Source organism: Corvus kubaryi, unplaced genomic scaffold, assembly GCF_017639235.1.
Source record: "Corvus kubaryi isolate FWS band 111438036 unplaced genomic scaffold, C.kubaryi_AGA036_p1.0 37398, whole genome shotgun sequence".
NCBI lineage: Eukaryota > Metazoa > Chordata > Aves > Passeriformes > Corvidae > Corvus > Corvus kubaryi.
The window spans coordinates 48,750,683-48,765,026 of NW_024581137.1; the positions used below are offsets into that span (position 1 = coordinate 48,750,683).

At 38.1% G+C, this 14,344-nt stretch overlaps 1 protein-coding gene across 4 annotated transcripts in view; it reads left to right on the top strand.

Annotated features, from left to right (window-relative positions):
• Positions 1 to 14,344, top strand: part of LARP4B (La ribonucleoprotein 4B) — a 56,982-nt gene that overhangs the window by 31,075 nt on the left and 11,563 nt on the right. For 3 of the 4 annotated variants that reach the window (XM_042043269.1, XM_042043268.1, XM_042043265.1), the window contains 9 exons: positions 2,106 to 2,187; positions 2,657 to 2,793; positions 5,142 to 5,245; positions 7,015 to 7,125; positions 7,614 to 7,667; positions 8,023 to 8,232; positions 11,211 to 11,317; positions 11,797 to 12,051; positions 13,481 to 13,526. In XM_042043269.1, the coding sequence (XP_041899203.1) occupies positions 2,106 to 2,187; positions 2,657 to 2,793; positions 5,142 to 5,245; positions 7,015 to 7,125; positions 7,614 to 7,667; positions 8,023 to 8,232; positions 11,211 to 11,317; positions 11,797 to 12,051; positions 13,481 to 13,526 (1,106 nt within the window). The remainder of the gene's footprint in view (positions 1 to 2,105; positions 2,188 to 2,656; positions 2,794 to 5,141; positions 5,246 to 7,014; positions 7,126 to 7,613; positions 7,668 to 8,022; positions 8,233 to 11,210; positions 11,318 to 11,796; positions 12,052 to 13,480; positions 13,527 to 14,344) is intronic. The other variant, XM_042043266.1, reaches the window with a different exon arrangement.

A 14,344-nucleotide genomic window follows, 5' to 3' on the forward strand; every position in this document is an offset into this window, starting at 1 on the left:
AGTGCTTGGACTTAGTTTAAAAACAAACTAAACACGTATTTCGAGTTGAACAGTGAGATCTAAAAGCACCAAAGAAGCCCCCCAAACCATACAACTTTTGTTGTTCAATATATGCATTCTTTAAAGAGACCCTAGGAAATCCTGTCTCTTTTGCAATCAAACTTAGACATGTTTGGAGACTGGTCTCCTCCTGGTTTAAGTCTTACAAGGTGCTGCATAGAATCAAACAATTGCATGTTTCTAGTTGGGTCAGGTACTGAGCTGAGATTCACATACAGTTTGTGTCTCAAGTAATAATGTTAATGTGTGGAAAGACCAGTTTTTACTTGGAATGCTGAAATAAGCAAGATTTTAGTCTTAACTTCTTTGCATTCTTATTTAATGAACTCCTTCCAGGATTTTTTTTCAGTGCAACTGTTAGTAGCTGTAGTCTATACCAGATGGTATGTTTTAAGAAGCTTCTGGAAACTAGCATAGAGATTCAGCCATGCTTACATTTCATTGAATGGGACAGAAGGTGTGCAAGATGCATGTGGGATTACTACTTGAACTGAGATGAGGGATGGGAAGGAGAAGAAAATGTGCTGGGTGTCTATTGAGATTCACGAGAGGTCTGTTCCTTATTCATTGTGCTTAGCTGATTTAGTAACATGTATTTAAAATTACCAGTATAGCAGCATCCAGAATAGCTGGAAATCAAGACAACTGAAATCTGACATAGTTGTGGCATCATCTTTGCTTATATTTAAAAATTGAAAGTTCTCTTTGACTCTTCTATTTAAGGGTACTGTTGGGGAATATTAAATAATAACTAGCTGGCAAATAGAACATTGTATTAATGACGTCTCACACTCTAGAAGGGAACAGTATTTTTCAGATTAATGTTGGAACTTGTCAGTGTGTCCTTTATGTGCCAAAAATAGTTAACTTTTAACACGAGTCCGATAGTGTTGTAAACAGCTGAACAGCAGGTTGGGTCTGTTCCACTTGATGAATAGTGACACGTGGTCCCAAGTCTGAAATCTGATCTTCCATTTTTTAACAATTATTTTTAAAAATGCATATAATTTTGGTCCTTGCCAGGTTTTGGACAAGAAAGAAAGAGGAGACAGGGAAGGGAAATAGTGGTTAGAACATGATATATGTATTTCTCAGGTGTTTGTGTTCTCTTCGTCAGAATAGAACACAGAAAGGACAGCATGGTGGGAGAAAGTTAGAATTGCTTTAGGAAGAAGAAAGACTAAGAGCTGAATAAAAGGATGAAAGTTAGTGAAGGGAAGGGTATAGAGGGCAATACTTGGTGTGAAGTATTTTTGAAAAACTAATTTACATTTACATGCATACATATTTACATTAATAATGTGCTACTATATGTTTTATAAATCTCTAAAAGCCATAAATCTTCTAATCTTTAAACACTTCTCCCACTGACACAATGAGTTTACCCTCTACTGACATTGGTATATTGTGTCTAAACTAAAAGGAACGTGAAGTTCATGTTTTCCATGTGATAATTTTTAAACTTCCACATATAAGAAAGAAATTTATTTTGCCTTCTTAACCAAAAGATTGTAAATTTATTACATATCTGTTGTTAGTAGATTGGATATCTGCTGATATTCCATAACTACATTTTTTAAAAACTTCTCTGAATTAATTTGTTGGTCATTTAGAGTGAGGCCAGAAGTATGGAGTGCCTCCATTGCATTGTTCCCGTGCTGTATTAGTCAGCTGCATTAGTCAGGGTTTCGTCAGCTAGAAATCAGTTCATCTCCTGAGAAGGGAAGACAGATCTACAAGCTAAATCGCTTCAGTATTTTACTTTTGAGATGTGCTTCTAGCTGTTCTTCTAAAAGTGCTTCTGTTTTTTATGTATTTGGAGAACAGAGGTTAACAAGTAAATTCAGACATGGTTTCTCTTTTGTGTCTTAAAAAGTGTTGCCATGCAATTTCGGTGGTTGGTAACTAATACATTATGAACATGTATTGAATTTTAAAATTTGTTACTAGTTATGTAGTCAGTAATAGACATGATGGCTTGTTTCAAATAGATATTGTGTAATATAGCAAAACTACATTTTAATCTGAAGTATTTTAATTATTAGGTGGACATGAACAGTTGCAGCCAGAAGGTCAGGAAGATTTACGAGAATTACTGAAAAAGACACTGGAATTCTGTTTATCTAGGTATGTATTTACCTAAATGTACCAAACTGAAGGATGACTAACAAGATCCAGTGCCTAACTTGGGATGTATGTTAATACATTTCTTAGTTGTTATTTAAAACTGAGTGGAAAGGATGAGAATTTGGGGAAAGTAACACAAGTAACACACAAATTTCAGAGTATTGTGTTGATGTACCTCTTAAAGCTTACATGAAACCTCTATGCCTAGTGCATAAGCTAGCAAATACATTGGTGTGAAGTGAGAGTAGTTACAAGCAATTGCAGATCAGGTGAATTTTTGTGATCTTTACTGGTCATAATAAAACTGTGTAACTTAAACCATTTAGCAAGCTTTTAGCAAGTGATTTTCATTAATTAGCAAAAATGCTGAGGGAATCTGCCTTCTATTATGGGATGAATTTTTATCTCAAATTTATTGGACAAAGTTAATCTGTGACATTTCCCTATTTATATTTTTTTCTCCCAACAGAGAAAATCTTGCCAGTGACATGTACCTTATATCACAGATGGACAGTGATCAGTATGTGCCAATAATGACAGTAGCAAACCTTGATCATGTCAAGAAACTCAGTACTGATATGGATTTGATTGTTGAAGTGCTGAGATGTAAGTAAAAGTTCCTCAGTGCTAGAAAGCATTTTGGTTGTTGGTGTAGAACTATTAATATGAATTTTTCTTCTCTTCCTTTCTTAATGTATTGCAGTAAAATGCCATTATTTTTCTGTAAAGCGTTAAGTAGCCCAAGCAGCTTAGACCATCACAGTTACAGCACTGTAGTTTTACCAAAGCTACTTTGCATTCCCGGTATTGAATAATAAGCTGTGCAAATAAGAATTAATGAGTTTAAATTGTGGGATGTGGTAGGACAACTCACATGGCTGGAGGATCACGATGGATGTCTGTAGACTGTTGTGTAAAGACAGGTGGGGAAAAAGGGATGGAGGAGTCTCACTCTGTTAAGGAGAACCTTGAATGTATAGAAATCAACTGCATCAGTCGTGGAAGCTCTACAGAGTGCCTGTGGGTCAAGATTAGGAGGGTTGTTTCAATGGGGATCTTACAGTAGGCATCTGCTACTGACCTAAACCAAGACAATAAGGCCACCAGAGCAATATTTGTGTCACTTCAGCAAGCTTTGGGTCAGCCAAACCTGGTACTTACAGTCAATTTCAATGGCTTAGATATTTGTTGGAAGAACAATACGGCAGCTCATGTCATCCATCAAGCTTCTGGAATGTGCAGAGGACTGTTTCCCCGTACAAGTGTTAGATGTGCCAGCCAGGAATCAGGCACTGCTGGACTCACTGCTCAGAAACTAAGAAAGCCTGCTTTGTAATATCTCAGTTAGTGGAAGCCTTGGCTGCAGGAATCACAGAACTGTGGAGTCTGGGGTTGTGCTGAGCACCCTGAGCATTTCTAAGGTTTTCGATTTTGCAAGAGCAAACTTCAGCTTGCTCAGAGCACAGTTGGGAGGGATTCTGTGGGAAGTTTCCATGGAGGATAAAGGAGCTAACTGTACTAGTGCTGGGAGTTCTCTCCTGGAAGCACAAAAACATTTCATCCCCGTTAAAGGTAAGGGAAGTAGGCGGATCAAGAGACACCCTTGGCTTAACTCTGCTTCTGAGTCTGCTCAAAACAAGAGAGAGGCATATGAGAGATGGAAAAGTGGATGAATACCTGGTGAGAGCTACAAGGACATTGCCAGGGCGTGCAGAGATGCACCTAAAAATGGAAAAGCTCAGCTCAGATTGAATTTGGCCAGAACTACAAGTTTTGTCAAAAACTAGAAGGGGTTCTTCAGATATGTAAATGATGAACAGAAACAGAAGGAAAATATTTGCCCTCTGTTAAATAGCACAATGATAGCAAACTGAGTGGGGAAGTGGATACTTCAGAAGGGAGATCCACCCTCCAGGAAGACCTGAATAAGCTTGAGGAGCGCACTAACAAGACCCCTATGAAGCTCCATAGAATAAGTGTAAGGTATTGCACCTTGGAAAACATAATTCAGGAGTACAGCACAGGCTGGGTTCTACCTGGCTAGGGAGCAGCTCTGTGGAAGGAGACCTGGACCAGACAACAGGATGCTGGGCTGCATCAATAAGAGCAGCAGAGGTAAAGGAGTCACTATTCCACTCAGAGCTTGTTAGGTCACACCTGGAATACTGTGTTAGTTTTGGTCCTGACTCCACAAAAAAGTTGTGGAGGAGAAGATTGCATCCAGAGAAGGGCCCCAGAGGTGATCAGAGGACTGGGAAGCCTGCTGTATGAGGAAAGGACAAGAGAACTGGGTTTGTTCAGCCTTGGAAAAAAAAGGCTCCGGGCAGACCTTATGGCCATCTTGCAAGGAAGATGGAGACTCCCTTTATATAAAAAGTCACATGGTAGAGATGAGGGGTGATGGGTACAAGTTACTCCTGGAGAGATTCCAGTTGGACACAAGAGGAAAATTTTCCACAGAGAACAATCAGTCATTGGAATAATCTCCCCAGGGAAGTGGTGGATTCCCCAACACTGGATACTTGAAAGTTTCAGCTGGACAGGGTGCTGGGCCATCCTGTCTAAACTGTGCTTTTTACCAGGAAAGGTTGCACCAAATTATCTTTGAGATCCAACCTGATATTCTGTTTCTTTGATTAAATTCTCAGAAGAGGCTACTGGACATTACCACTAAGGTAAGAAAAAAGCCCCAAACAACCATGACTCAATGTGTGCTTTAGAAGAAAACAAATGAATTGGGATTTTCTAGGCTGGAAAAGTGTGGATGTGATAAGGAAACATGTCTGCTTGGTTTCATATGTTTGAAAGTGTCATCAGTCATTGTCTGTTTGTTTGTTAATGTTCAATAATATTTGAGGCTCTGCATTGTAAAACTGTGTTGACAGCATCTTTTGGAGTGCAAAGCTACTACATTTGCTGATAGCTAAAATGCATTCTTGTCTTTTCTCTCTTAGCGTTGCCTTTAGTTCAAGTGGATGAGAAGGGGGAAAAAGTTCGGCCAAATCAGAATCGCTGTATTGTGATTTTACGTGAAGTACCTGAATCTACTCCCATTGAAGTAAGTGTTTCCTTGTTCAGTAAAAAACATCTTTCCCTTAGGACTTGGAAGTTAGATTTCTTCTAGATTTCAATAAGCACATCACATTTCTTACTACACTGTTAGTTTCTAACAACACTTCTTAAACTTAGTTTATTGTGTTTGTTTGGATAATAAGTATTTTTGATAATGTTGCTCATAGGAAGACTATGGTAGAACCTGTAGCTCTGCAGAGAGCTGAGAAACTGATAGTGCTCTCTTTGGTAGAGTTACCATGATTTTCTTGGACTTTGTCTTATCTATATGCACGTGGTGCTGAGATCCTTGGATAAATAGACAAGGATGAAAGAAGGTAAGTGTTAGACTAGAAAATGCCACTGTTGCACCTTGGCTTGTTCAAGTAAAGCAGTTAAAGCTTTGCAAACATTTCCATAGTGCTGAGGTGAGAGGTGTCAATAAGTCACTAAGGATCTCTACTGGCTTGTGGAATGAGTGCAAGACAGGAGAATTTCATTCTTTGAAAGATACTCAATGCCACTCTTGATGAAGCAGGGACTATAACTAATGGAAAGATTAGAAAAAATTATGGGGTCATAATTAAACCATCTTGAATTTTCACAAAGGAGGAGAAGGCGCAGATTCTTGATGACGGGTAGATATTTTATTTTCTCTTCTATTTAATTTTACAGGGAAGACTAAAGATTCTGAAAGAGTTGCTCTTGATAACCTTTATACAAAAATCAGAAGTACTGCAGTTTAAAACTGATAACAAAAAAGTAGGTGGCCTTAAAAACAGGAACATGAAACAAAAGGCTGAAAGGAATTGGAAGGAAGAAGTTGGATATATGCTATGTATATAGCTTAAAAATAGTGGCTACTTCTCGCTTTCCAAATGAAATGTAGCATTTCAAAGATTGCCTAGCTTTTAGTATTGTACATTTAGAAAAAAAATTTTTTTGCTGTCATCAGTTTGTCAGGTTGGATATATTAGCACTTGATGGTCACTCTTAAATGTTTGACAACAACAAAGTTCTGAGGAGTCTTTATTTTCAAAAGAGTTGGTCTCCAGTGAAATGTTTATACATTGCATTTGAATTTGTCAGACTGGAAAAATCTAGACTTAACTAACCAGATTTAATAGCCTATGTTTCCTGGCACAGCAGAGTCAGGCTTTATTTAAGCAGCAAAATTCCAAAATGCTGTAATGCCTCCCAACTTGTGTTGCCTTTTGATGCTGCTCAGCTCAAATCCGTGGCAAAACCAAAAAAAATGCAAATGAATTAAAACAAATATTAAGTCCAGTGTGTGTGTTTTCTGTAGAAACTAGTTGGTTATGTTTGAGGTAACATAAGCCCTATTTCAAATACATGCATCTGTAGACATTTGAGTTAAAGCTTATCTGCAGGTTTCTGCTGAAAGGGCAGGATTTTCCTGTCCCATGCCATATGCACAGGTTTTCATGTGGCTCCATGGTTTTTGGGGACAGGTGAGAAATAGACATCTTTCTGCACTTGATGCCAAGTTTAAATGTCTCTCTGTGGCCTAAAGAGCTCCCAGCTAAACTCCTCTTGCAGTATGGCCTTAGACAGTGCTAGTTTGAATTCCTTCCAGTGGGGAGGGGGAGCTGACACTACTGCAGGTGTACTGAACGACTTTGTTCTGTTTTGTAAGCCCAGCAGTGCTTGCTTTCTTTCCTTCTTGGAGTTTTGTACTTTAAATTGATGTTTTCTTCTCTCCATCCTTCCCCTTCCCCCCCTCCCTTTACCTCCTTATCAAACCACTTTCCCCAGGAGGTTGAAGCACTTTTCAAAGGAGACAATTTGCCTAAGTTCATCAACTGTGAGTTCGCCTATAATGACAATTGGTTCATCACATTTGAATCAGAAGCTGATGCACAGCAGGTAACACTGTTTTTTTAAGCATATTAGAATGTAACAGTAAAAAAGGATGATATGAGGGTGAATTGATAGGTTATAAACTGTATTACAAATGCGTAACAACTTAAGAAAGATACCCTGAACTGTGAAATAGTAATGCTTCCCCTTAGGTAGCATCCAGTTTTCAGTAACTATTAAACATAAAAATTTTTTTTATCTTGTTCACATATCCTGGCTTCCTGGCTGAAGCTGTGATTGTTTTGTACTGAGAATGTTGATATTTTGGGTGACACATTGAAATGCTTCAATCATAACGGTTAGTCTTGTTTTAATGCTACTGAAGCACTGAATGATAAGTTTAATGTTGCTAAATGCAGATGATATATGAGAGTTTGCTATACTGTAACATTAGCAGACACTCCAAGAATTACTGTTAGGTTTAGCCTGTCAAAACTTAAGTTTCCTTTATTTAAATTATATTTGACAAATATAATAATTTCTTTTTTTTAAAGGCTTACAGATACCTTAGAGAAGAAGTGAAGACTTTCCAAGGAAAACCGATTAAGGTAAACAGAGTTTATGATGTTAGGGGTGGGGCACATGTGTATGTTCTGGGTTTTGTGGTGCTCACTGTGTTTTCTAATACAAATTTAAGTGATCCAATCTCAGCAGCCATTTGACCTGGAGGTGGGCTTAGAAATGTAGCACATACCAGGTGTTCATTTCTCCTTTTCCTCATTTCTGGCAGTGGCATATCCAGCCCAGCATCAGGGAGGAGGGAAGCATTCAGTAGTTCCTGCTGTCCTTGAGGGAGAAAGCAGTGGCTGATAAGTGTCCAGTAGAAGTTTGAGGGCTGCTAGTTTGAACCATCCTGACTTAATTTGAAAGTTTCTGTAATAAATAATCTAATCTCCTTTGCAGGCAAGGATAAAAGCAAAGGCAATAGCTATAAACACATTTTTGCCAAAGAATGGATATAGACCTCTGGATATGAACCTCTACACGCAGCAGCGCTACACAACATCCTTTTACATACCTCCAGTATACAGTCCCCAGCAGCACTTCCCACTGTACAGCTTAATTGGCCCACAGACCTGGTCAGCCACGCACAGCTACCTTGACCCTTCATTGGTAAGTCTCTGGATTCTGAAACAGTTGTGTTCTTTTCAAAGCTGGTATTATTTTTTATTGAGGTGTAGGAAACGTATCCTGAAGAGGGGAGTTTAAGATTCTAATTCCTCTTGAAAAACAGTCCTTCAAAATCCTTCCCATGGTGTACAAGATGGATTATTTGAAAATTGTATCTGGTCTCAGACTTTGAGGACTGTGATTCTCTTCTTAAACCTTTTAGGTTTTGAGGCAGTTCTTTAGTAAGGATTTGTCAAGATGCCATGCTGTCTTATCTTCTAGGAGGAAGTTAGGTTCTAGGTTAGCATGCTGAATTGCCCTATTTGGCATATTCTTAAAGCAGAATATTTTCTGTCCAATAGTAACATCTCTTTTGCCAGTGAAGAGTAAAACTGCTTTTGCTAATTACAAAAATCACTTTTCAATTGCTTTTTTCTTAAAAGAGGCTGTTGGTAAGCCTTGAAGCTAGGGTGGTAGCAATAAATCCTTATATACTGTAATGGGACATCCACTGTGTCCTGCAATGCTGCTTCCATCTTCTCCGTTGTGACAGTCTCATCAGAATTACCTTGGCCCCATTTAGCTGGCCTTTGTTACTTTAAAAATACATGGGTGGTCTCCTGTAATGACTGGGAGGCTCAGGTTTCCTATGTGGAGCCTCTTTCTCCCCTTTGGAGATGCCTCTTTACTTGTGGCTCAAAGAAATGAGGGGAGCAATGCTCAAAATTAAAGTTCTTTAGACGGTTTTTTTTGGCAGAGGATTAAAGTGTCCTTGAACAAACTTGAGCACACATCCTCTGTACTGAACCACGAGCTAATTAAAAAGTTGGTGTGCTAAACACTTCACACACAGGGAAGGGAACCAGAGCTGTTGCAGGGGGAGGCTTTCTCGGAGGGATGAAGAATGCAGAGGAGAGAAGGTAACAGAGCAAGCTGTGTTACTCCAGGAGAAAGCTGCCTTGTTAAGCAGCAATGAATGTGAATCTTCCTGTAGATAAACTAAGACTGGCTATTGCACAGTCTTCCTCTGGGATGCTGAAGTAGCTGGATGGGAATGGTATAGAAGACCTAGATTAGTAAGCCACAGGTTCAGGCAGAGTAGACTGTGTATCCGCCTTATGTTATCCTGTAACTTTTTGTTTTAAAGAAGGCTTATTAGTCCTGTCCTTTGGGGAAGACATTATGAGTTTGTCAGCATTAAAGATCTCATACTTTTCTTAGTCAAAACAGGAAATCAACTGTCTGGGCTTTGCCTTTCACTGTTTTGCAGTGTATTGTCATTGGTTAGCTGCATTTTATGTACATGACTGTAACGTAATGTTTCTTGATTCTTTTGTAGGAAGAGCTATATTTGAATAGAAATCACTTGAGGAGAACAGGGACCATGAGGAACCATGACACAGCAATAATTTTCATGAGACAGGGTTGCAGTTTGCATGTAGAGACTTGTGTGAAAATACAGCAAAGTTTCTCTATTCTGCTTCAACATAAAGACTGCTTTTTCTCATCTCTAATTTGAGATCTCCAGTAGTGTGGGCCTACCATTTAAGTTTTGAAACTTGAATATGGCAACACTTGTCCTCAGGATTCTAAAACTACCTGGTTCTTCATCACGTACTTAATAGTATTTGAGAAAAGATCTAGTTTGTCCTGCTTGGGGAAAAAAAAAAAGAAACTGAAAAGAAAGCATGTTTGAGCCAGATGACTTCCGTGGAGATGCTTTTGGTATTATTGGAAAATGGAAAAAAAAAAAATTTTCCTCCAAAAATACCACACATCATTATAAAGAAAGAAGGGTTGAATATTGCTGGTGTCCCCAATATGTTCAGTGTCTTCTCATTTTTCAGATTCAGTGGTTGCTTGCTAGTTCTGGTGGAATTTTACATTAAGGTGTAACTCTTAAACCAGAAAGCATTACTTTGATGAAACTTTGTTCCTTGAGGAGCTTTATTTAAGGCCTTTTTTAAAAGGCCTTTTTTAATGGCCTTTTTGTGGAGTCTGAGGTAGCATTTGCTGTCGTGCATGCTAAGTTAGGCTAGCAGTAGTTTGATATGACATCTTTGGTGCTAAATTTTGTTTTCCATTGATCAGTGATTTAACTTGTGCAAGAAACCTTTTTCAAGTTTAAATGTACCTTTATAGAAAATAGTCGTAATCCTAGCTGTTTAATTTAATAGAGTGTAGGAGGAGTCTTATTGTTCTGCCTCGTAGTTATTTTCAGGGGGAGAAGACAAGCAAGCATTTGCTGGTGCTAATAGTAACATTTCTTAAATGCAACTCACTTATACATTTAAATTAAAAAGACACAAGTGTGCTAGCAAGGTTGGAAAAATTACTTTGAACATGCTTCAGGTTTTGAGGTATCTTGTTACTACAAGACATTGATATGCACCCACCCCAGAAAATCTTTTGCTAATGTTGTTTCTTCAGACAAGAAGACAGTGTTTCGTGTGTAGAGTAAGGTGGTAGGATCTGAAAAGCATCAGAGTTCCACTTAACATCCACTCATTCTCTAGGCTTTATTTAGATGTCACATGGAAGTAGAATGAGGAACTAAAAAGAAGTTGTTGAGGGCTTTTTTTAGGGAGGAATTCACATGTAAATTATAAGAGAAACAATTACAGGCAATGTCAATTAGAGGCTCTGACAAAGAGGTGTCTCTGTACTCCAAAGTCATGTGTAGTGTGGTGTGAAATAGGAGAGCTATTTAACTTACAGCCAAGAATTTTGGCTTGATGTTTTTCAATCCTCTGAAACTATCATAAGCTGAATATGTGTAGTGGCTGACTTCTCAGAAATACAGAGGCTTGGAGTTTTTTCAGAAATTTTTTAAATTAGCTACAAGGCGTTAGACAGATGCTCTGTTTCTGCTTGAGCCAATCTTTTAAGTACTGTCCTGCACAGAATGACAAAAAATATGGGGTTAAGAAAAGTTATACTCAGTTTGTTTATAATGATGAGCATGCAATACGTTTTTTTAGGTAACACCATTTCCAAATACTGGATTTATCAATGGGTTCACATCTCCAACCTTCAAGCCTGCTGCTTCTCCACTGACAACACTCAGACAATATCCTCCCAGGAACAGGCAAGTTAATCTATCTTTTAACAATACTGTTGTGTTATCTGGCATATGGGGTTTTCATCTGCTTATTTTAGTAACACCAGCTAACTTGAGAATACTTGTGAAACTGAACATGTTGCCAAAGGTGAGGCGAAAGGGCAGATGGTGCTCCTGTCGTTAATGGATAGTGTTTTGAAATGTAAATGGACAGTCTGAAAGCTGAGGACTTGTCTGTTCTGTGATTTAGGGTATTCAGCTGAAATATTCTGAGAGATGACATGTCATCAGCAGGATTATTCATATAGTAAAGGTCTAGTTGAAAACAGACAGGGAAAAGGTTAATTTTGATAATTCACGTGACCTGTTACAATGAATGTTGATCATTCTTATAAATGAAATAAGTGATAAAGGACTGAAGATCTTACTTCTGAATTCTGTGAATAGGCTTAGGCCTCAGAAGATCTCTGATAGTGCGTATGTTGAAATGACTTTTGAATTTATAGGAATCCTAGCAAGTCACATATACGACATACAATACCCAGTGCAGAAAGGGGACCTGGGCTTCTAGACAGTCCTACAATATTCAACTTTTCTGCTGATCGTTTAATCAATGGCGTCAGGAGTCCACAGACGCGGCAGCCGGGACAAAGCAGGACACGGATGCAGAGTGCTACCACCAGTTACACCAAGAGGGAAGTGGGAACTGGACGGATGGAACAGAGCAGCATTGACTCATCCCCTGGCTTAGGGAGAGGAAGGTGAGTGTGCTCCGTAGTTGTCCTCTGAACAGCCAAGTATTGCTGCTTCTGAACTACTGCTTTTAGTGGAGGTGTGGTATCGTTATATTTTCAATACTGCTTCAAGCTGAGACTCTCTCCTCAAACCTAAAATCTTGCAAAGTACTTCACAGAAGGTGTTAAATGCAGAACAAAGGCCAAGTGGACTTTGATACTTTCCTACTGGATGAAAATCATTATTGGCAAGTGATGAACAGTTTAGATCTGTAAGATCCGTAAGATCTAATCCTCTATCCTTTCTTCATCTGGTGCAAGAAAGTTTCTGTATATTATTTGTTTGACTTTAATGAAGTTCTGTGCATTCCATTGTTCAGCATTGTAGATTGTGCACCTGAACCTGTATTAGCAGTGCTCACTCTTAACTTCTTAAGTTGAAAGATCAGAATTTTGACCAAATTGGGCATACACAACAACAAAGATGACGGATTGGTATGAAGGGAGGAAAAACGCCTGCAGGCAGCTAAGGAAACTATTGTTATGTAGTTTTAAAAGCAACCAAACAAAAAACCACAACCAACTACCTGGGGAGCTGAAAACTGGAATTTTTATAAATGCAGTTCTAGTAAGTGCTTTATAAAAGTATTCTGCAGCTTTGATAATGGTTGTATTTGTCTCTAAGTAAATCACATTTTGAATGACTCACTGAATTGGAAGATAACTCAAGTGTTTCGCACATGATCCTATTTTAGACTTGTATCATTGCAAAATTAAATGGGGATTTTGTGCAAGGGTTGTAATACCTTTCTAAATCTAATTTACCAAATTGTGTTATAACTAATGGATGAAAGTATGATTAAGAACTCAGGAAACAAGATGGCTCAAACTATAGACTACAAAAATGTACAGGAATAGTCAGTACTTAGAGTTGCATTTTAATGTTTCACTGTTGAATACATTTAGAGTAATAAAAGTCAGACAAAAAACTTAAAAAATATATTGAATCTGAATGCACTGCAAATTTTACACTGCTGCTTGGAGGAGCTTTACCTGAAGCAGGGATGGGGACAAAGTGCTAAAAGTGTTTTGAAGGAGCTTTACCTGGATTGGAAATAGTTAGCTATATTTGAGAAGTTATATTGGTGTACAAAAAATCCTAAACCCCTTATTTGGATACTGTAATGTTTTGTCTAATCCTTACATAAAATCTCTACTGAGGTACTTTTAACGCAGGAATTACTTGTAACTAGTGTGTTCTTATGCTGATTTGCATAAGATCTATACCTTTGTTTTAATGAGGGCTTGCTAGGAATTTTTCCCTAAAACATTTCTTAATAACCTGTGTAGAATGAAGATGGATGAAATAGCAATTGGAATTAATTTCTTCTGTTTTCATTAGCTGCTGTCCATCCACTTATAGGCAAGGTTCTGATATCTGCTTTCTTTCCCATAGGAAAAACTCATATGGCTACCGAAAGAAAAGGGAGGACAAGTTTACAGTGAGTGTTCATGATCTTATTTGTCCCTAATAAAAGTAGGGTAACAAGGCATTAGTATGGATATTATCATGGAGTAACAGGTGACATAAGTTACTGCACAAGCAGTTGTACATCACAGTTGATTAAAGATAATAACAGCTCATTAGTCACATGAGTTCACTGCATTCGGGTATCAGAGATGATTTTCCATTAATGCAGAAGTCAGGGAAAAGTTAAAATTACTCTTAGAGTGGCAGAAGATTCCCATCTCAGTTTTTTTCAACATGCCAGTGTTCACGTTCAGGAATAGCTAAACTAAAGTTCAAAACACTTGATACTTCATTATCAATAATGATGACATTGAAGAACATTTTATAGAACCTTGTGTCATAACTAATGTTTCTGCTGTGCATTATGAAGTGGTCATTTTCTTAAGTGGTTATGAAGTTCGTTTTCTTAAATGCCAAGTGCCACTTGGTAAGGGTATGCTAACACTATTGAAATACTGTGGTTTTGGTAAACTGGAATTCAAGGTTAATACCAAAGTAGCCTTGATACTTTGATGTAGCACTAGATGTAGAAGAGAAAAAAACATGTTTTTGTAGGATTTAAGGTTTGATATGATAAAACTGGTCATTTCGTTGCAATTTGTTTTTGCCACAGATGGTATATATGTGAAGTTGAACCAGGTTATTTCCTAATTCATGTTACAATTGTGAAGTAATACTGCTGCATGAGCCATAACACTTTCCTAAAGGTCTGGAATCATTGCATTTGTGTGTTTGTGGCTCCTGCTGTTGAGTAGCCTTAGTGAACTTAGATAAAGGAGCAGGAAAGTT